Source organism: Malaya genurostris, chromosome 3 (assembly GCF_030247185.1).
Source record: "Malaya genurostris strain Urasoe2022 chromosome 3, Malgen_1.1, whole genome shotgun sequence".
Taxonomy (NCBI): domain Eukaryota; kingdom Metazoa; phylum Arthropoda; class Insecta; order Diptera; family Culicidae; genus Malaya; species Malaya genurostris.
The window spans coordinates 156,163,400-156,188,324 of record NC_080572.1 but is presented as its reverse complement, the minus strand read 5'-3'; the positions used below and the strand labels follow the sequence as shown (position 1 = coordinate 156,188,324).

The following is a 24,925-nucleotide window of genomic DNA, read 5'->3' as shown; positions in this document are numbered from 1 at the left end:
TGAAGATTGATTTCGCTCCAAGCTGACAGGGTCTGCTCCAGTTCAAAGTTCACTTATCTTAATTTCTTTTTAAAAAAGACAACCACTCGTTACACTCGCTAAAATCGAACTAACTTTATTCTTCAATTCAATTGCATCTATAGCTCATAATGCCAAATTTCACTTTTTAGTGGACGTGACTGGTCTCCGTTCTCATAGATCGATGTCTTCAGAAATGTTCCATCAGCGTTCTTGTTTGTCCCGTCAGGTTGGCGCCGATGCTAACGTTTTCCTAAGCAATTCTTGCTGTTCTCGCAATAAAAAGAGTAATATACAGTTCCCACAATTTAAAAAGTAATCGTAATTTTGGATTTGTTACCCAATTTTTTAATTCGCGGCGGGTATATATATATATATATATATATATATATATATATATATATATATATATATATATATATATATATATATATATATATATATATATATATATATATATATATATATATATATATATATATATATATATATATATATATATATATATATATATATATATATATATATATATATATATATATATATATATATATATATATATATATATATATATATATATATATATATATATATATATATATATATATATATATATATATATTATATACGCGTTTGTCGTTTACGTCACTTATACCATCATATCTCCATAACCAGATGTCACAATGAATAGATTTTCGAACTTAATCAATGGCCCAATAGTAGCTTTTTTTTTGCATGAATATCTGTTTATTAATTTTATTTTTGTGTATTACATCAACATTTTACAGTACAAGTGTTTTGACCCTTTGGCCTTTCATCTTTGTTGTTCATACGATTCGTTATTAATAATAGGTGTTTTAGTTACTCTTGTTTTACATACTAATGTTTAATCATAATATTTATTTTCATTATTTATAAAATATCTACCTACTTATAACTATCCCTAACCTAATACGTACAAATTTTGAATTATTTGTATTTCATAAATTGAGCACCTCTCTTCAAATTTCGTGCAGTATTGTTCGAATTTCCCCCAATAGTAGCTCTTAAACGAGCCTTTAAATCGGTTCAAGAAAATGCGGTAAAAAATCGTTGAAGGTGCACACACATACACACGCATTATCCAGAATTCATAAAATTTTACTGTAATGTTTTCAAAGGTTCTCAAAACCGAGTAATTGGAGTATATAAGGTTTATAGTTGAGGAAAACTGGGATGGTATATATCATTGATTTGTTTCTTGTCGTTTTAATTGTGCGTAAAGACCCTTGGATAGAAGAGAATAATATTTTACCGTTTCTCATGAATATTGGAATTGGAATTATAGATACATTTTGTCCACGCTTGACGAGTGAATATCAATAATTTATAGTTTAAGAATTCTTAAAATCCTTTCTGTTTGTGTTAATTTTTTCAAATCAAAAATTGTATTCTCGAGGCAGGGTTTGACAAGTGAGTTGTTTAAATTAATGTCATATTCATTCCTGACATAAATCTAGAAATTCATATATTTAGAAATTTTAATGTCATCGTAATTGGTCTTGTATTACACCCGTTAATTCTTGTATGAATTCAGACAAAGTTTAGAGTGATTTCTCCATAGATTGCGTATGTTATACTGCATTTCCAAATCTTTGTGGTAATATTTTTATATATGAAAATTTTGTTTTCATTTAAATAAATCTGACACAACATTGTTTTTAGGTTACTAGTTTTTCATATCATATTTTTCCAAATAAAAAAAAAACTACATGCTGTACGTAATGTTATGAGCCGAAAGTATGCTGGAACTATAAACTCTCTGATTAAGAGACAGCTGAATATATTCCCACCCGCTATACCGAATTGTTGTGTTTTATGAAGATCGGTAGATTATTTAAAAAATCAGAACTTGGCATTTAACTGAGCAAAAGTGTTTCCTAAAATACGGTAACGTTTTCAGACTGGCTTAACATTTCTATCATAGGAGGGCGTCATTCCAAAAAGCGAATAAGACAGCCATTAAAAACTTATCATGCTGCAGCATAATCATAAAATGATTTTTGATAAATCCATTTTGTTTGACCTGGTGATGTAGATATATTAGCAAACTTCTGTAACTACCAATGAAACACGGTGTTGATTGATGATTTGCAGCATAATGGTTTTAGACGTTTTCAAAGATGTTATGATTTTTGTGAAAAAATTAATATCAGTATGTTGTGCTATCGATTTTAATATGTATTCTACAGCAATTGTACAACATCTTAAAATTTCAACAAGTTACATTTACTACTTGCGAATTTATCACTAATATTCCGCGTTATGTTACAAAAAAATAATCACTGGGAATACTGGGCTCCGAGAAATGAACATCATTTTGTATGTATTGTTATAATCGTTACTTTGAGATAAATTCGAATTTGTAAATGCGCCAAATCCTAAAACGTGGCATTTTTTTTAGTTTAACCTTTATTTCCCCAACTTTGAAAAAAATATTTTGAGTTAATTATCAATCAAAATCGAAATCTCCGACGTTCCCCTACGATATGCCCTTTCCAAAATTATTTTCAAATTATTTTAAATCTTTACTTTTCAGTGCAATGTGATGCAAAACAAAGATGTCGAAGAGTTACATGTAATCAAAAGTCGATTGAAGAAAATATATATATAGATGCACTAGAACTTGGAAATCATCAGCGCCTTCCAGTTTTATTCTGTAGTTTCTATTATAATCCTAATGCGCCTTCGTCATTTTGCGCACAACCATCATTCCTGAATATGCAGTTCTACGGTCATAATGATATAATGCTTGGTGAATTCTTGGAACGCTACTGTTTTCGTAGCTCCTATATTTGTAAATCATGTAATGTACCAATGATGGATCACATTCGACGATACGTTCACTCACAAGGATGCGTTCATGTAAAACTTAGTGAAGATGTTAATAAAGTTGATACTGGAACAATATTAATTACTTTGAAATGTACTCTTTGTAATAATGTTACGAATCCTGTACCCATGTCGACTGATACATGGTGTTATTCCTTTGCGAAATATCTAGAGCAACGTTTCCATGGCCATTCATACAGACGAAGAGATATTCATGACCAAATAAAATGTAAGCATTCTTTGCATCGAGATTATGTACACAACTTCTCTTACATGGGAATTGTAGCGAGTTTCCAATACAAATCTGTGGACATTTGGGAAATCAATCTACCAACAATGATAGTCAAACTGAATGCTCCAAAGCTTTGTGATATTAATAAAATTGTAGAAGAGCTAAAAATATTTGCGATTAAAGGCTATGAAATATATGCGAAAATATTTGATAAACTAGCGGATCTCTCAGTTGATTCTGATACATTTTCGAAACTCAAGAAAAAGGCCAACCAAGATCAAATGAATTTCAAACAGCGTGTTGAATCAGTGCAAACTTTAATAACAGAGACGAGCATATCAACAGAAACTGTTGATGATGCGATGTTATTGCTGAAAAAAACGTTGGCTGAAGCAGTAGATGATTGGGAACCAATAATACACGAAATAATGCAACAACACAAATCTAATCCTGCAAAAGTAGATGTATCCATTGACAATGGTACTATAGTAACAGAAGACTTGGATCTGTCCAAAGAAAACGAAACTTCTATCAAATCAAGTTGTGGGACAAATATCCCCAATCATTTAGATACCGAAATATCTTTCTCTGAATTTGTGACTGAAAGTAATAGAATGGACGTTAATTCCGTTAAGGAATACGATAAAAAAGGTGTAAAAAATTTGTTTAGCCAACTGTTGTCTGCGACAGAAAACCCTCACATATTCAATTCACCCTTACCAACTAACGAACATCACAATCTCAGTTCCGGTATATTTCCTGTTATGGTAGACGATCAGGACATGGCATCGTGTATTGCATACAGTTTAGTATCACCTGAATACAAAAAAGCTTTAGATAACCAGTATTCTGGAAATATAACCGAACATAGTCCATATACTAAGCGAAAATCGTTAGATGTTGGGTAATACACTTTTTATAGCGAATTCATTTTGATGTACAGTAATGAAATTATTTGCAGACTAACATCAGATTTAGATGATAATGGACAGTTTAAAAAGGATAACACCGATACCAAGAAGAGTAAAAGTACTTCTCATATAGAAGTTATTTTTCAGGTAATTTTTCAATTACTACTATATTTTAAGAGTTGTTTTTCATTGATTACTAGCAAATATACTGTATATCAAATTGGATCACATTAAAGTGCGGAGGCAAAAAAGGTTACTAATACACTACAATTTTTTAATGTACATATGACAGCTTTCCTAATCAGTACACCGAACCAAACAACTCGAAATATATGGAATATTTCTCGATATACACTGCACGAAAAAATAAGCTGTATGTATGTATGTATGTATGTATGTATGTATGTGTGAAGCCACCATCAGTTCAAGGCATTACCAATGTATGCGGGTAGACTTACAGTAGATCCGAATTTAATTATCAGATAGCTTTCATATTATTTTCTGTTGAGAAGGCCAAAATGGGTTTTGAGGACCCGGCGCCTTCCAGCAAGAACATCCGGCCATATAATAAAGAATTTCGCTGTACCAGCTTAAACCCTCCTGATGGTTTGTTTGTTAGAAGGGTGCGTCTTACTCATTTCAGACCTTCAGGGAACTTCCCCCGCGATACCCTGATGCACTCCCTGCCCCTCCCTGTTGTCGATATACTTGAGCAAAATACAATATAATATAATATAATATAATATAATATAATATAATATAATATAATATAATATAATATAATATAATATAACAATATAAAATAATATAAAAAATATAATATAATAAAATACAATATAATATATCACATCCAAGCTAGTACAAACTTTTTTAAAAAGCTGTGTAAAGCATACAAGTGAAAATCCATTAAAATTCACCGTTGCACACGACTTTGCACGTATGCATGTCTGTTGGATATCTGTTCTCTGTGATATAACATAACAAAATAATATAATTTAATATAAGATGATATAACACAGCATAATATAATATAATTTAGCACAATGTAATATAACATAATACAATATAACACAATACTTATACTTATAATATAATATAATATAATACAATATAATATGATATAATGCAATGCAGTATAATACCATACAACATAATATAACCTAACAAAATATAATATAATAAGATAATATATGAAATAATATGCTATGATACAATCTATAACAGTTGATTTCGCAGTGTAAGTTATGCTCTTCTTTCGTCGCAGTACAACAGGAAATATAATATTTACTTTTTAATAATAATAATAATAGCTATAATAATAATAATAATAATAATAATAATAATAATAATAATAATAATAATAATAATAATAATAATAATAATAATAATAATAATAATAATAATAATAATAATAATAATAATAACAATATATAATACAATGTAATATAATTCAATTCAATATATAACAAATAATGCAACAAACAACATGTTGCAATCTACTATGATAAAGCACTTTAAGATGGGCTTCAAATTACAATCCATTTCGCACCCTCTCATTCTGCTACTAACGCAGATGGCGATAGCACCCAGTCGACGCCGTTCTATTGACCAAATGTGATAGGAACTTGTGAGGACTTAGTTATCTCACCATTTGACGACCAAACTGCACGAAAAAATAAGCTGTAGGCGATATATATTTTCGTCAGAAAAAAGCACACTTAAATATAAACAAGTTTACACCTCTATGTGAGCATCATGTTCAACAGCGTTGCCAGGTCATTTTTCCAAAAATCTGTATTCGGCGCAAAAATCTATCTGTTTCATATCGGTATCAGAATCTCGTCAACATAAGTTCACGGAAATGTGACCAAAGCAAAAGAAAGATCTCGTAGAAACCTTTTCTCCTGTCTATCCATGCTATAAAAAAAGGCGGGTGGGTAATGTCAGAGACAGAACTGGATGTCGTGAATACGAAAACAACTGACATGTTCCTTAACACTTCCGAATATCAATTAGTTGAACAATTGTATGAATTATGCAAGCATTCCCCTTTGCACATTTTCCGCAAAAACAAAGAAGGCTTCACTTTTTATTGAGAGGCTTGTTTCTACCTGATTTCGTTTGTAGCTTTTTCACTAATGGGCGGTCCTAACGGCTATAAAAATATTCGCATTCAGAATTTTAATGTTGATTATTTCATTTCGGATTTGCATAATTTATTGAAACTATCAATATGCTGAAGGGACTCGTTTCTAGCATTCAGAAAGGTCAAATTGCGTAATTCTCTACGACATTAAACTCTGGAACATTTTTCGCAAAAACAAAGAAGGCTTCACTTGATCTCGTTTACTATGAGTTTCACACAGCGAAATGTGCACAAATCTAACCAAACTGTTCTAGATTTGCAGTAAACTGAGGATATTTCCCTATGATTTGCGAACAACAAATCCTAATAGTTCTTTAGAAAACTTTTAGAGCCATTAGAACGGCTGATTTTGTGCAATGCTCTCCACCGTTGTTTTTTTTTTCCAATGCTAATGACTGGCAGCTGTGACGTAATCGCTCTTGTCGAAAGCGAAACTAGCTGTGCAGACGACACAAAACACATCTGCTCGCAGTGGCGATAGAATCCAAACTGATTGAATTTTTGTTAAGAGATTTCCTTTTATGTGATTTCGTTTGTAGCTTTTTCACTAATGGGCGGTCCTAACGGCTATAAAAATAGAATTTTAATGTCGATTATTTCATTTCGGATTTGCATTATTTATTGAAAGAAACTATCAATATGTTGTAGGGATTCGTTTCTAGCATTCACAAGGACCAAATTGAGGAACTCACTGCGATATTCACCACTTCTCGGAACATTTTTCCCGGACGATTTGTTGTACAGCAGCAGATATTTCGTTCTCTTGCTTAGAACGCGTTCTGATTGGCAGGTGTTTTTTTTTTTTCGATTATATAATTTATTAAGGCACACTGCTTAAGCTCTAAGATGCCAAGGGCTTTTTCTAATTTTAATTAACAAATAACTTAAATCTAGGATAGTATATTAAGATAATGTAATGACTTTGGTAGATCCCGCCTTCAGCTGGCTATCGGCACCGGCCGGCGTACTGAATGTAACACGTTGGTAAGTATCTTGGTATTAGCCGCTTTTTTCTGTCCGTGTGGGTTCGCGGGGGACACCCCCAGGCTACGAAAACCAGGCGGGTGGCCCATATTCATCTCATAGACTACAGCGGCCGTCCGTGGGCAATGATGATGATGTTACGGAGGAAAATGAGAAAAAAAAATACAAAGAAGTAAATATTACGGAGAACAGAGTAAAAAGGGGATATGGGAACAAAATGACTAAGAACGACAAAGATCTAATTAGTTGACATCGAGATGGTGAAAGAACGTGGGAGGGGGAAGCAGAAAATTTAGTGACAGCAGAAAGATCTTGTTAGTTCCAATGAAGATGGTGGACAGACGAGGGATGGGGAGATTCGGGCGGATGTTAGTGTCGAACCTGTGGGTGGAGTTTCTTTATAGCATCAGTCGAGGAACAGGGGTAACTAACGCAGATTACACTTGTATATTAATGTGTTTAAGGAATTTATATATGAGTAACATATATGATATATCCCGACTCGCCAACACATCTCGAACCGGAACATCAGGTGGTCTACCTCGGGCCCTGAGGGAGTCCTTTAGAACAGACCTGGCGTCACAATACCCCACACATGACCATACGACATGCTCGATGTCCTGATAACCGTTGCCACAGGTGCAGAGACCGCTCTCCATGACCCCAATACGCCGAAGATGTGCGTTGAATGTGTAGTGATTAGACATGAGCCGAGACATAACACGAATGAAATCGCGACTCACGTTCATCCTCCTGAACCAAGGTTTCGTCGATACCCTAGGGATAATGGAATGTAGCCATCGTCCCAGTTCGTCATTACTCCATGAAGTTTGCCAACTTTCAAGTGCTCTTCGACGAGAAATACTGAAAAATTCATTGAAGCAGATTGGTCTTTCATAATTATCACCTTCTAATGCGCCCACTTTAGCCAATGAATCTGCCTTTTCATTTCCCGGAATGGAACAATGTGAAGGGACCCAGACTAACGATATTGAATAAGACCGTTCAGATAAAGATCGCAAGTGTTCCCGTATTTTCCCCAGGAAATATGGGGAATACTTTTCTGGCTTCATTGCCCGGAGAGCTTCTATTGAGCTTAGACTGTCCGTGACAATGAAGTAATGGTCTTTGGGCAACGTTTCAATGATCTCGAGGGTGTACTGAATAGCAGCTAATTCTGCGACGTAAACTGAAGCCGGATCACTGAGTTTGTACGAAGCGGTGATGTTCTGATTGAAGATGCCGAAGCCTGTGGACTCGTTGATGTTTGATCCGTCAGTGTAAAACATCTTTTCACAGTTGACTGTTCTAAATTTATTATAAAAAATATTTGGGGCCACTTGAGGGCGCACTTGATCCGGAATTCCACGAATCTCTTCTCTCATGGATGTGTCGAAAAACACAGTAGAATCAAAAGTATCCAAGAAATAAGCACGGTTGGAAACAAACGAAGAAGGATTAATATTCTGAGCCATGTAATCAAAATACAAGGACATAAAACGGGTCTGAGAATTGAACTCGACAAGCCTTTCGAAGTTTTCAATCACCATCGGATTTAAGATATCGCATCGGATTAGCAATCGATATGAGAGATCCCAGAATCGATTTTTCAACGGTAAGACGCCCGCAAGCACTTCGAGACTCATCGTATGAGTCGACTGCATGCAACCTAAGGCAATACGCAAACAACGATACTGAATTCTTTCCAGTTTAATGAAATGGGTGTTCGCGGCGGATCGGAAGCAGAAGCATCCATATTCCATTACGGACAATACCGTTGTTTGGTACAGCCTGATCAGGTCTCCTGGGTGGGCACCCCACCATGATCCGGTTATTGTACGAAGAAAGTTAATTCTCTGTTGGCATTTTTGTTTCAGATACCTAATATGACATCCCCAGGTGCCTTTGGAGTCGAACCAGACCCCGAGATATTTGAATGTGAAGACCTGAGCTATGGTTTCACCCCTTAGTTGAAGCTGTAGTTGTGCTGGTTCTCGCTTCCTTGAAAATACAACCAGCTCAGTTTTCTCCGTAGAGAAGTCGATACCAAGTTGAAGAGCCCACGTGGACAAGTTGTGGAGTGTATCTTGTAATGGTCCTTGCAGATCGGCAGTTTTGGATCCTATAATGGACACAACGCTGTCGTCGGCAAGTTGTCTTAGCGTGCAAGATGTGTTGATATATTCATCGATATCTTTTACGTAAAAATTGTATAAAAGGGGGCTTAAGCATGAGCCCTGAGGAAGACCCATGTAGCTAAATCGTATTGTCGACAAATCACCATGTGCGAAATACATGTGTTTCTCGGACAATAGATTATATAAAAAGGTGTTCAAAACCGGCGAAAGACCATGCTGGTGCAGCTTCTTAGGTAGGATATTTATAGAAACTGAATCAAAAGCCCCCTTGATGTCTAGAAATACTGATGCCATTTGTTCTTTACGAGCAAATGCCATTTGAATTTCGGTTGAGAGCAACGCAAGACAATCGTTCGTTCCTTTACCCCTGCGGAAACCAAATTGTGTATCTGAAAGAAAGCCATTAGTTTCGACCCAATTGTCTAGACGGAAGAGAATCATTTTTTCGAACAACTTCCGGATACAGGAAAGCATAGCAATCGGCCGATACGAATTGTGATCGGAGGCTGGTTTCCCAGGTTTTTGAATGGCGATAACTCTCACTTGTCTCCAGTCGTGTGGGACAATATTACCCTCGAGGAACTTGTTGAATAAATTCAGCAAGCGTCTTTTGGCGGTGTCAGGCAGATTCTTCAACAAGTTGAATTTGATTCTGTCTAACCCCGGGGCCTTATTGTTACATGACAAGAGCGCAAGTGAGAACTCTACCATCGAAAAAGGTGTTTCGTTTGTATTTGATGTCGCGGCGCGGGAGATCTTCTGTTCCGGAACAGAGTCTGGACATACTTTTTTAGCGAAATCGAATATCCAACGGTTGGAATATTCGTCGCTTTCGTTCGTGGTGTTTTGGTTTCGCATTCGTCGGGCTGTGTTCCAAAGAGTGCTCATCGATGTTTCTTTTGTTAATCCGTCAACAAACCGTCGCCAGTAACCTAGTTTCTTCGCTTTAACTAAGTTCTTCATTTGCTTATCTAGCGCTGCGTAATTTCTATAATTATCAGGTGTTCCATATTTTCTGAACTTTTTGAATGCTAAAGATCTTTCCGCGTTCAGTGATGAGCACTCTTTGTCCCACCACGGATTGGGAGGAAGGATGTTAGTTTTCGCGCCGGGTACACGTTTCGTCTGAGCTTGGATCGCGGAGTCGAGAATCAAGCCAGCCAAAAGCGTGTACTCTTCCTCCGGAGGAAGTTCTTGTGTTGTTTCCAGTTTCTCAGACATCGAATTTGCGTAATATTTCCAATCAATATTTCGTGTGAGGTCATACGAAACATTGATTGTCTCCGATGGTCTTAATCCGTTGGCGATTGAAATTACGATAGGTAGATGATCGCTACCGTGGGGATCGGGGATTACCTTCCACTTGCAATCCAACCGTAGCGATGTCGAGCAAAGGGATAAATCCAGCGCACTTGGTCTTGCTGGTGGTGCAGGAATCCGTGTCATTTCTCCCGCATTCAATATTGTCATATTGAAGTTGTCACAAATATCATGGATCATAGCTGATCTATTATCGTCATGAAGACAACCCCATCCCGTACCGTGTGAGTTAAAGTCTCCTAAAACCAACGTTGGTGCGGGAAGGAGTTCTATGATATCACTGAGCCGCTGATGCCCAACCGAGGCTCTAGGGGGAATGTAGATGGAAGCAATACAAAGGTCCTTACCTTTGATTGTAACATGACATGCGACAACTTCAATACCTGGTATCGAGAGGAGGTTAATTCGATAAAAGGAATAGCACTTTTTGATTCCCAGAAGGGGGTTTCTCGATCCAAACGAATAATATTAAAATTGTGGAAGTTGAGAGATATTTCAGAAGTTAACCAAGTTTCGCACAATGCAAATGCATCGCAATTCGTGGTATATAATAGATGTTTGAAGAAATCAATTTTTGGGATGATACTTCTGCAATTCCATTGTAAAACAGTGATCAAATCCTTGACCTCATTGGATAAATTAGCCATCGAAGGATACAATCGCTGAAAGAAGGGGCCATTTTACAGTCAACTGTTTCAAAAACGTCTCAGCTACGGGTACAAAGGTCATCAAAATACCTTTCAAGGGGTCAGAGATATTGAAAGTTTTAAAAATCCAGTCCACTATATCAGAGAATTTAATAAATCCAGCATTTGGTTGATTCTTTGACTGGTCTTTAGGGGCAATTGAGTTTTTGTTTGTCTTAGGAAGTGTTGGAAACTCCTTATCAGATCTCAGTTTTTCTAGATCAGGAGCTATTCTTTGCTTCGGTGTTTTACTAACACTACCATTAGCTGTTACTTTTGGAGGCCCCTCAAGGGCCACCTTCGAACCCTTACTAGGTAGCTTATGAGAGGAAATATTTCTCCTTTTCCTGTTGCTACGAGGGATGGCCGAAGATGTGCCTTCGAGAGGGTCGTCTGAATCGCACTCGTCTGTTGACAAGCAAGCATAGGGATTTGCAGATGGGCTTGGTGGTGTAGCACTCTTTAGCATTTCTGCAAATGTGCGCTTGGAGCGTTCCCTCAAAGAGTGCTTTAGCTTATCTCCACGCAATTTGTAGGTGGGACATGCTGAGAGATCATGCGGACCCTCACTGCAGTAGAGACACTTTTCAATGTCTCTTCCGCAAGAGCCATCCGCATGACGCTCTCCACACTTCGAACAACGGGGCCGATTCGCACAATGGGAGGCTGTGTGTCCTAATTGCTGGCAATTAGTACAGTTCATAACCCGCGGCACGAAGAGACGTACGGGTAGACGAACCCTGTCCAGAAGGACATAATTTGGCAAAGCCGAACCAGCGAAGGTCACACGATACGAGTTCGATTGAGGATAAGATTTTGACCCATCCTCGGCGATCGATACTGAATGCAAGCGTTTGCAATTCAGTATCTTCAGATTCTTGAGTAAGGGGTTTTTGAAACCGCCAACCCCGTGCTCAAGAATGTCTGCGCAAGTCAAACCTGCATCTGTGACCACGCCGTCTATTTCGACTTCGCGGGCTGGTACATATACGCGATAATCCCGCGTAAAGAGCTCATTTCGAACGATCTCATTAGCCTGCTTTAAGCTGGTCAACGAGACCCTGAGTTTGTCGGAGCGCATTTTTTCTATTTGTGTGATAGTCGGGTAATGTGACGTCAGGTTCTTATTTAATGTCAATAAATTCAAGGCTTTATCTTTAGATTTGGTCCGGAAGTACACCACATATGGACCGGTCGATAGCGAGGGTTCATCGGAATATTCCTTAATCCGGGGGGTTTTATTACTGTCAACAACAGGCGGATTAGGATCCGTCTTCATTTCTTCGTCTGGAGGGGGAGGACTCATTGTGCTTACTGTAGCACGAGGTTATATTTAGGCAAGTGGTAAATTATAAAAGGGATGCAACAATAAACTGTAATAAGGGCAGAATAAAGAAAAAAGCAATACTTAGCTTGTTGTTCAGTTGCAAGGAACGGTCGCCAAGACCTGCTCTTGGTCGATTGCCACTTCAATTGATGCCAAAAAACCTCTACGAGGAAAAGCACAAAGCACCAGCTAACGGTTCGGTGCGAAGGTGCAAAAAACCTCACCGAGGAAAAGGCACAAATAAACTGTTTATAGTTTGTATGGACTAACGGTATCACTTCACTTCAATGTTCGATCACAATCGACACAGGCAACAATGGCCGCTTGTTTATAATCCGCACACTTGGCCTTGATCGGCGAAACAATAACCGGCTAACGGTACCGTTTCGATCGACCGCTCACAATAAGGCACTGTTCTATTATATAATGCGAAAAAAAACCTGTCAGAGGAAAAGCACTATTGTCTATCACACAATATCGTCCGACCACTTTATCACACACACACAACTGGTTTTCAATGCTTTCGCAGTAAATCCAAATCACGTCTGTTCGCTCGGAAGGTTGAAACGGCAATGATTGGCTGGTGTTGACATGGATCAAATGAGACAAGTTTTTCAATAGTGTACTATTGAAATACTTCAATGCTTTTGCTATACACGTTTAAATTGAAAAATTTCGATTCTATTGGTAGTTAGATTATATAAATCCGTTCACAAATCACTGAGCTATGAGCTTTAAAAATACGAGAAAGGCAAACGCGCCATATGAATTATCCTCTTCGATACTCGTTTATACCAAACATTTCAGAAAAGTTTAATTTTGAATTATTTGAGACTATGTCACAAAACTGAAAATTTTATCATAAAATTGTGATCATATTTCCGATGGCATGTCGCAAGAATTATGTTGATTCATTAGATACAATAGATATTCACGATCAAAAACTTATCACTCTCTCAGAGGGTAAATTTTGAAAAGGCACACCATAGTAAAGTAAGTCGTATTCACGACAAAAGAACCGATTTGAAGAATTCTGAAATTAATAACTGGATCTGAGTTCAAGAATTAAATTTAGAACATAGAACAGACTCAGAACTCAGTTGGATTTTAGTTCTAGAACTACAATCATTTTCCAGAATCCAGTTCAGCACGCAGACTCTGAATTCTAAACTCATATTCCGGAACTAAGCTCTGAAATTTGAAGACGATTTTTCGCCATGAATAAAAAATAGGTTGTATAGAGGTACAGTAAAGTAAATTCCGCATAATTCTTTAGGAGTATTATTATGGTTTTAAGAACAACCGAATAGAAGTCTGGAATAGAGAACTGGACCCTGAGTTCAAGACCTAAATTTAGATCCAATAACAGACTCAGAATCCAGTTTCAGTCGCTGCTGGTTCTCGCCTGTGTGGCCAGCAAGCGAATGAGAGATGCGACCTGAGCGTTTGAGGTTTTTATTAACCACGCAGAAGGTGCATTCTCTCTCGCTGCTGGTTAACTCCCGCTGCTGCTGCTGGCTGGTCCACGCGCTTCGATGGCCAGCAAGCGAATGAGAGATGCGACCTGAGCGTTTGAGGTTTTTATTAACCACGCAGAAGGTGCATTCTCTCTCGCTGCTGGTTAACTCCCGCTGCTGCTGCTGGCTGGTCCACGCGCTTCGATGGCCAGCAAGCGAATGAGAGATGCGACCTGAGCGTTTGAGGTTTTTATTAACCACGCAGAAGGTGCATTCTCTCTCGCTGCTGGTTAACTCCCGCTGCTGCTGCTGGCTGGTCGTCTCGCCTTGATGGCCAGCAAGCGAATGAGAGATGCGACCTGAGCGTTTGAGGTTTTTATTAACCACGCAGAAGGTGCATTCTCTCTCGCTGCTGGTTAACTCCCGCTGCTGCTGCTGACTGGTCCACGCGCCTCGATGGCCAGCAAGCGAATGAGAGATGCGACCTGAGCGTTTGAGGTTTTTATTAACCACGCAGAAGGTGCATTCTCTGTCGCTGCTGGTTGATGATTCCACTCCCACGACGTCTGCTTCCATCGAACGCACGAAAAGAAATGATCGATTTTCGACCACGGTTCCCCTTTTATACGCATTCAGTTGAAGATATGTGCCTGACTATCTCAAAATCGTCGTCCTTGCGCGAAAAACCCAGCGAAAGTAAAAAGTTTTCCGCGTTGTTTTCAAATTTTAAGAAAACTTAATTTTTGAGTTGTTTGTGGTTATCGCACACTGTTCAAAATATTATCCTGAATTCCTGATCATATTTTTGATGAAATGGTGAAAGAATTATGTTGCTACCATTAATACAAGTCGAGATATTCGCGATTACGTTCTGCCCATTCTTCCATATGGCTAATTTTGAAAAGGCGCCCCATAGTAAAGTAAGTCGTATTCACGACAAAAATCGGTATTTATCTGTACGATCCGTGAATTATCGGTATTTTGGGAGTACATATCTGTATTGCGATATAGAGGTCAAATATCTGTATAAATACCTATAAATCGGTATACTTCACCTGGCAACGTTGATGCTCAATTATTTTTGACATTTCACTTCTGAGTGCACGCTAAACGCAAACTGTGAAACATGACTGAACTAATAGCTTTTTTCATTGCGAGATGGTGTTACTGTGATGTCCTTTTCGATTTGTATTGGATTCGTTAAAGTGATCCATATTGATATATAATATATTTGTTACTAGTTTATTGATACCACAAGTGGCGTTACTAACTTACCCATTAACATATCAGCCTAGTCCTGTAATGTATCAAGCTTCGCTTGCATTATTGAGGATTGTCGAAATTCTCAAATTTTTCGGTTTCCATATTTTTCCTTTCTCATATAGAAATCACTGTGAAAACCCATTTTTAAACCGAAGTCCGGAGTGCCCAGTTTCTTATACCATTCGAATTAGCTCACCGATATCGCAAAATGTCTGTGTATGTATATATGTATATATGTTTTAGTGTACTAGTTTTCTCGGAAATGACTGAACCGATATTTAAGTGTTATTTCTTATTTAATACAGGGTCCGCCATCTAACTTTTTTTTTGAACTAGCGGTTATTTCGGCATTGGTAACCTCAATGTCACTTCTGATTTGACAGAAACTTAGTTTTATCCTTCCGCTGAACGAAAATGCTTGTGTATACGCTTGAGGAACGCGTAAAAATAGTGCAGTTTTACTTTGAAAATCAGCTTGAAGAAGACGCCGATTTTTGCCCAAAAATCATCTTCTCGGATAAGGTACATTTTCTTCTCGGCGGATATGTTAATAAGCAAAATTGTCGCATCTGGTGGACACAAAACCCGCACGTTATCATGGAGAAGCCGATACATTCTCAGAGAGTGACGGTTTGGTGCGGATTTTGGTCTGGCGGCATCATTGGGCCATTTTTCTTCGAAAATGAGGCAGGAGCCGCCCCTACGGTCAATGGCGAGCGCTACCGCGCCATGATTAGCGATTGGTTCTTCCCGTTACTTGAAGAGGAAGACTTAGACACCATGTGATTCCAACAAGACGGCGCTCCGTGCCACACAGCCAACGCTACGATCGATCTTCTGCGCACAATCTTCGAAGATCGAATTATCAGTCCAAATTCGGATGTCGTTTGGCTGCCTCGGAGCTGTCATTTGACGCCGGTAGACTGTTATCTTTGGGGGGTTGTCAAAGATAAGTGTTCTGTGGACAAGCCAGAGACAATTCAAACCTTGAATGACAACATTCGTGCAGCCATAGCTGAAATAAAGCTGCATACAATCTAAAATGTACTAAAAAACGAGACCGACCGTATGGTGTACTGCACGGCCAGCCGAGGCAGCCATTTGAATGAAATTATATTCCACAATTAACCGGAAGGATTGTACCTTAATATGAAAAAATAAATTTTTAAATCGAATGAACCGTTGTGTTTTATTGCATTTTTGAAAAAATTTGCATGGCTATTTGCATGTGTCCTTTGCTGAGAATTTATCACCCAAAAGGAAACGATTATGATCGATCACAGCGCCACCTGTAATCATTGTCAACGTTCTCGGATTCAAGAATTATTGAAAAAGCTTAAAACTATCGACGGTGCACCATACTCGTCGCACAGGAACGCCGGGACTCAATCTCGAGCAACTACGTAGCATTCGTACTGTAGAGGAATACGCGCAACAACTGGAGCTAGTGCTACCAACGGAAGAGCAGCTTGGCGCGGCGACTCTTGAAGACGGCTGGAGTAACATAAGGTCCGCCGTGAGTAGCACTGCTGCAACCGTTCTAGGTACGAGGTTATCGAATCGAGGAATAGACTGATTTGACGGCGAATGTCAGCAGTTGGTCGAAGAGTAGAATGCAGCAAGGGCGTGGTTGCTGCAACACCGCACTAGAGCGAACGAGGAACGATACAGGCAGGCACGGAACAGACAGAACACGGTTTTCCGGAGGAAAAAGCGCCAGTAGGAAGACCAAGATCGCAAAGCGATGGAACAGCTGTATCGCGCAAATGACACGCGGAAGTTCTATTGGAAAGTGAACCGCTCACGTAGAGGCAACACGCCACAGGCCGAAATGTGCAGAGATACCAGTGGTAACCTTCTCACGAACGAACGCGAGGTGATCGAAAGGTGGAAGCAGTACTATGACGAGCATCTGAATGGCGAAGCACAAGATACAGAGAACGGTACAGGAATCAATCTGGGTGCACGCTCAGCCGACGACAAATTCCCAGCCCCTGATCTGTCGGAGATAAGTGAGGAGATCGGCAAGCTGAGAAACAACAAAGCCGCGGGCAATGACCAGTTGCCAGGCGAGCTGCTCAAACATGGAGGAGAGGCACTGGCTAGAGCGCTGCACTGGATGATTTCTAGGATTTGGGAGGAGGAGATTCTACCGCAGGACTGGATGGATGGAGTGGTATGTCCCGTCTACAAAAAGGGCGATAAGCTCGTCTGTTGCAATTATCTCGCAATCATATTGCTGAACGCCGCCTACAAGGTACTCTCCCAGATCCTTTGCCGTCGTCTATCACCAATAGCTAAGGAATTCGTAGGGCCGTACCAAGCGAGATTTACTGGAGCCCGCGCCACTACGGATCAAATATTCGGGATAAGACAAGCACTCCAGAAGTGTTGTGAATACAACGTACCCACGCATCACCTATTCATTGACTTCAAAGCGGCATACGACACAATCGATCGAGAACAGCTATGGCAGATCATGCACGAATACGGTTTCCCGGATAAACTGACGCGGTTGGTCAAAGCAACGATGGATGGAGTGATGTGCTACGTCCGAGTATCTGGGACGCTCTCGAGTCCCTTCGAATCGCGAAGAGGGCTACGTCAAGATGATGAACTTTCTGTATTTTGTTCAATATCGCTTTGGAAGCGAGGATCGACACGAGTGGCACGATCTTCCGAAAGTCCGTACAACTTTTTGGCTTCGCTGACGATATTGACACGTAACCTTGAGAAGATGATGGAAACATACACCGAACTGAAAGCGGAATCTATGCATATCGGGCTGACCATAAATGCGTCAAAAACAAAATACATGAGAGGAAGAGGCTTTAGAAAAGAAACACTACGCCTCCCACCATGAATATTGATAGACAGTGACGATATAGAGGTGGTTGACGAGTTCGTGTATTTCAGTTCACTCGTGACCGCCGATAATGACACCAGCATAGAAATCCAGAGACATATTTTAGCAGGAAATCGTGCGTACTTTTGACTCAGAAAACTCTTTCGATCGAGAAAAGTACGCAACCTCACGAAATTAACCATCTACAAAACGCTCATTACACCGGTTGTTCTCTATGGCTACGAGACTTGGACTATGTTGACAGAGGACCCGCGCCCGTAGTGTTTTCGAAAGATAGGTACTGAAGACCATCTATGGCGGAGTGCAGATGGAAGACGGAACGAGGAGACGGCGTATGAATCACGAATTGCAACAGCTGCTAGGAGAACCACCCATCGTACGGACAGCTAAATCGGGCGAATACGATGGGCTGGCATGTCATAAGGATGTCGGACGATAGACTAGTGAAAATGGTTCTTGAATCTAATCCAACTGGTACAAGAAGAAGAGGGGCGCAGCGAGTAAGGTTGATCGATCAAGTAGAGGGTGATCTACGATGCATCCGTGCCTTGAGTGGCTGGCGATGAGCAGCCATGGACCGAGTTATGTGGAGATGTATGCTTGATACAGCAAAGGACACCTCAGAACTATAGCTGTTAGGTAAGGTAATCATTTAAATCCCACGAGTTCCGAAGAATGAGATCGTTCACTGTGCCAGAGCTTGGCTTACCACAGTAAGGGCAAAAACCAAGATATTCCGTTCACGACTGTATGCCACCGGTACAGGTGGACCGTAACGTTATTCTTAGCCAGTTGGGAAACCGCTACTGACACTACACGGCTATCTAGGCTACTTAGAAAGGGAAGTTGACATTGATGGTCCATGAATCAAGTAGCAGCCTCAACCGGAAGTTGGACCCGGATAAAATTCATTAGCAGCCTATGGAACTGTAGGACCTTTCTTTTGAACCTAAGTATTAGGTGTACAATTTTGCTTCCGGCGTTTTTTCCAACATTTAAAGCTTTATTGCGAAAAAGTGCTTACAGATGTATTATTCAAAGTATTGTCCGTCGCTAGCGACAACTTTTTCCCATCTTTCCAGAAATTTTCGGATCCCGGCTCGAAAAAAGGAATCCTTTTTTGACGCTATCCATGAAGCAATCCATTTTTCCAACTCTTCGAAGGATTGAAAATGTGGATCTGCCAGGCCGTGTGCCATCGAACGTAATAGGTGGAAGTGAGAAGGAACGACATCTGGGGAATACGGCGGGTGGGGCAAGACTTCCCATTTCAGCGTTTCCAGGTACTTTTTGATCACTTTTGCGACGTGAGGCCGAGCATTGTCGTGTTGGAGGATGACTTTGCCATGTCGCTCTTGATACTGTGGCCGTTTTTCTTTTAGCGCGCGACTAAGGCGCATCAGTTGCGTTCGGTAGCGATCTCCTGTGATGGTTTCACCCGGTTTTAAGAGCTCGTAGTAAATTGTTATTCATCTTTGAAGGTTTTTTTCTCTTCCACCATCATGTTTGTTTTCGACATCGAAATCACCATTTTTAAAACGTTGAAATCACTCTCAACACGTTCTTTTACTCAGAGCAGAATCACCGTAAGTTTTTGAAAGCATTCGATGCGCTTCAGATGCATTTTTTTTCGAATTGCAACAGAAAAGTAAAACTTCCCGCAAATGGCGAGAATTGGGCACATAAACAGACATTTTCGAGCGTGAATAATAGGAAAACAAGAACAACTGTCACTGAAACGGCGATGACAATTCGTTAGGCACTGTACACACTCACTTCAAAGGCATTATCATCTATGTATTTTAACCAGCCACCTATCGGAAAACGTCGGAAGCAAAGTTGTACACCTGATACATGAAAAGCCATTACTGAAAAAATTAGTGACATTATTTGATACATACATACACATACATTGCTCAGCTCGACAATTTGTGTCGAATGGTATAGGACACTCTTACTAGCCGATTTTTCAAGCATAACCTCTCTTTATGAGGAAGACAAAAATCGGATTTGACTGAACACTGTAGATTATCCAGGGATTTCTTACTCGACGAATCTTTTAATTTATAATTTTTACATTCTAGGATTGCTTTTTTTTCTGATTAATCGCAAAGTTTAAACGTTGAAGATGCGCGCGTAAAGTCTGTTATTTTCGCCTTATTTCAGTAGTAGAAGCTTCACGCGTTCAATGATAAAGTGATGTTTTGGAGCAAAGTGAAACACGATTTTCAGTACTGTTTTATGCAATTGTTTCTTAGCACTAGACTATGAACAGCACCCTTTTTCGTGACGTTTCGATTTTAGCACGGTTCGTTTTTGGCAACATAATCGTTCGAACATGGCTTATGTATTTGAAAGATAGCTGTATTTCCAAATTCAAAACAATTTCATATTCATATTGATTTATACTGCTTGCAACAATAATTGACGGAAGAACACAATTTCTTAACCCTCTTATATAATTCGAAGAAGTTCGTCGAGATAAGCAAATTTGTGTGTAAAAAATAATTCTATTAATTTTTCTCGGTGATAGCTTAACTGATTTCTACAAACTTAGTTTCATATGAATAGTCCTATGCTATGCTTCTATGCTATGTGGTTTCTGAATTTCATTTGGATCCGACTTCTGGTTCCGGAACTACAGGATGATATATATATATATATATATATATATATATATATATATATATATATATATATATATATATATATATATATATATATATATATATATATATATATATATATATATATATATATATATATATATATATATATATATATATAAGGTAATCATTTAAATCCCACGAGTTCCGAAGAATGAGATCGTTCACTGTGCCAGAGCTTGGCTTACCACAGTAAGGGCAAAAACCAAGATATTCCGTTCACGACTGTATGCCACCGGTACAGGTGGACCGTAACGTTATTCTTAGCCAGTTGGGAAACCGCTACTGACACTACACGGCTATCTAGGCTACTTAGATATATATATATATATATATATATATATATATATATATATATATATATATATATATATATATATATATATATATATATATATATATATATATATATATATATATATATATATATATATATATATATATATATATATATATATATATATATATATATATATATATATATATATATATATAATGATTATTGAAGAAAAATAACATTATAATGCTCTATGATAGTGGCCCCAACCTTTTTATATCGCGCACAACAAGACAAAATATATAAAACCGACGGTTTGCCGAAACGCAAACAGGCAGCATGAAATGGCATAGCAGTGGGCATCATTGGAATGCGTGAAATGAAAACTTTTTCTTCTTCTAATTTGCCAATTAAAATTGTTGTCTCGACAACTTTTGTGAGCAGAACGAGTTATCTAAATGATAGTTAATATTTTTTTATTTTTTTTATATCTTAACCAGTAAACAAAAGAAAACGATCTGATTAATCTAGCAGGTATAGATTCTTCTTCAAAAGAACGATTGACCACAAAATAACATTCAAATATTTCGGATTTACTATCCAGGGTTAATAAAGAAAATTTCCAACCCGGGAAGATCCTTGATCACATCAGGAATCGAAACCGATATCTTTACCAGTATCAGACAGTAATTCACCTGGCCCCTCCCGACGGACCAGTTCGTCGCTACACACATCAGCTACGATGGAGTAACGAGACTGCGGATGAGCAGAGCCAAGCCCAATTCCATCAACAACTGTCGATCACAATTAGTTTACCGAATCTATTCCTTAAATTAATAATCAAACCTTGCGATCAAGGTCAAGAGCAAACTTAACACACCAAATGCTAAGGCTCTTCGGCCAGTCCTGTTTGCTTTCCAAATAGTCACTACCTGCTACGCTCGCGAGGCTCCAACGTTTGTAGACTGCTCATTATTTTTAACTCTCAAATAAACTAAAAATCCATCATCATCATAGCGAACATAATAACTTAATACGTCTCACAATAATGTATATATAAACAAAAAAATACAATCTTCGTAATACGCAAAAAAAAATAAAAAATCTAAAAAATTTGAACTAACTAACTGAATATTTGCTTACAAAACGGACTTTATGTGTGAAATACATAACTTTTTGAACTCCACCAATGTCGTCGCGCGTTTGATTTCTCTTGGCATTGAATTGAAAAAACTTATTCCCCTGTACAATAATGAGTTTTGCGATCTGACTAATAAAAAGCTTGGTGTTCTAGCATCAGAAGCGTTTCTAGTATTGTATCTATGCAAATCAGTTCCTCTTTCAATTCGATCACACAAATATCAAGGCAGCATGCCATTTAATATCTTGAAAATAAATACCATGGTTAAGTAGTAAACTCTCTGTTTCACAGTGAGTGAGTAGGTATATCTACTACATTTTAGAACTAATCGCATGATTTTATTTTGCAGTCGCTGTAATCTCAAGATTTGTGTGTTATTAGCAAGAAACAGAAGGGATGGGCAACAGTCAATGTGTGGTGAAATGACTGTTTTTACAACAGAATCTTACTATGGGTCGTTAAGTCATTTTTCAAACGACATAATACACCATATTTTTTGGCAATCTTCTTGATGACGTTATTGATATGAGATTTGAATGTTAACTTTTCATCAAGTATGACTCCAAGATACTTCATTTCTCTAACGCGATCAATAGTGTCACCATCAATTTCCACATTGGCATCATGACCGGTGCTAACAGAAGAAATAACTATATATTTAGTTTTCGCAACGTTGCTTAAATTTTAACCAGCGAACTTAGATCCTCGTTTAAATGTGCAACAGCCTCATTGACATCTTTAGCCGTAATGAACAGAACAGTGTCATCAGCAAACAAATTTATATCACATAAACGTAAGACTCGCTTCATATCATTAATATACATAATAAATAGAATAGGACCTAGACACTACATCGTTAAAAACAGTCTTTTGAGATCTACCACATAAATAGTTTTCAAAGCATTCATGTTCCATTCCCCCGATGCCAAAACGCCGTAATGTCTGCAACAATAAAGGTCTTAAATTGTTTCAAAGGCTCTCTTCAAATCCAAGAACACAGCAAAAATACTCTCTTTGGCTTCGATTTTCTCCTTCCATTTTGCCAATACTAGGTTCAGAGCGGTTTCACAAGAGTGACTCTTACGATATCCCGATTGTTCCGGCATTAGCAAACTGTTAAAGTTCAAATAGTTAATCAGCTGATCTTTAACAAGTTCCAGAATGTTTTCCAGCGTGTGCAACATGTTAATGAGACGGTACTGCTCGGTTTTATCCGTTCCAGTAACCTTGGGGATAGGAACCGCCAGAGATTCTTTCCACACTTTTGGCACGTTCCTCGTGTACAACGATTCAGTCCAGTAGATCGTGTCCGATAACATGAAAGCAATCCTGTATCACTTTTGAGTTTACATTGTCAATACCAGTCGATTTTCCCAAATTAAAACAAATATTTTTCAATTGTTCAAAAGTGATTGGTTGAAATTCATCAAGTCTACAATAGTTATTCATCGGCTGTGTTATTTCAACAGGTTCACCTACCAATTCAGTACTTTGATTGATCTGTTGAACACAATTTATGAAATAACTGTTGAACTTTTCAGATATAATTTGTTCTGTGTGTTCTTCTATACCGTCAGAAGTTATGCTTTTCGATGCACTATGTGTAGGCTTGATAAGCTGTTTGAGAATTTTCCATAACTCTCTGCTGTTTTGTTGATTTTTTTTTCATAAATACGTTTATTTCTTAATGCAAGTTTTTCTTCGCCGTATCATCACTTTTACATAGAATTCTTAACCTAATATAATACTAATATAGTCACAGCGATTTGAGTTTAATAAAACATATTCCTCTTATTTTTTAAATATCATATTAGATATTTCGTTATTTATTATTAAATCCACTTAAGAACATTATTTGAACCAAGCGATTAACTGCTATAAATTATAAGATAAGCTTAAATTTTTATACATTTTGTTGTTGATTTCGTAACCTATTTTGAGTTTTTTTGTATCAGCACATCATTTTTATTAAAATTTTGCTAAACTGGATGCTTTTGCTGGATGAACTAATGGACGCAGTAGGAGTCAGAACTAACCCTCAAAAGGGTCAATTATTAAATTGAAACTTCAATTGTTTTTATGAAATGATAAAGAAGTTTCATGTAAGAAAGGTCACGACAAGCAAGAATGTCTCGAACTGGGACATTGGATAGTCTACCTTGGGTACACAAGGAATTTATTAGTTGAGATCTGACATCACGATACTCCACGCATGTCCAAACGACATGATCAATATCGCGATAGCCTTTGCCACAAGCACAATGATTAGTTTCGGATAGTCCAATTCGAAGGAGATGTGCATCTAAGGTGTAGTGATTGGACATGAGTCTGGACATCAAACGAATGAAGTCCCTACTCACATCCAGCCCCTTGAACCATGCCTTTGTCGATATTTTAGGAATAATTGAATGCATCCACCGACCCAGATCATCTTTATCCCAAGAAGCTTGCCAGCTGGCAAGTGTTCTTTGGCGAGTCGCGCTATAAAATTCGTTGAAAGCAATCGGTCGCTCATAAATTTCACCTTCAATAGCACCACGTTTGGCAAAACTATCGGCTCTTTCATTGCCTGGAATGGAGCAATGAGCCGGGACCCAGACTATTGTGATTTGATAATTATTA

The 24,925-nt window shown here is 38.2% G+C and overlaps 1 protein-coding gene across 3 annotated transcripts in view; it reads left to right on the top strand.

The window, feature by feature from the left end:
* The window catches only part of LOC131436393 (putative 1-phosphatidylinositol 3-phosphate 5-kinase), a 366,150-nt gene that overhangs the window by 214,897 nt on the left and 126,328 nt on the right, over window positions 1-24,925 (top strand). For all 3 annotated transcript variants that reach the window (XR_009230619.1, XM_058605096.1, XM_058605097.1), the window contains exons 6-7: window positions 2,597-4,025; window positions 4,083-4,179. Coding sequence is in view for 2 of the 3 variants with exons in the window: in XM_058605096.1 (XP_058461079.1) it covers window positions 2,597-4,025; window positions 4,083-4,179 (1,526 nt within the window). In the remaining variant the exon portion in view is untranslated. The remainder of the gene's footprint in view (window positions 1-2,596; window positions 4,026-4,082; window positions 4,180-24,925) is intronic.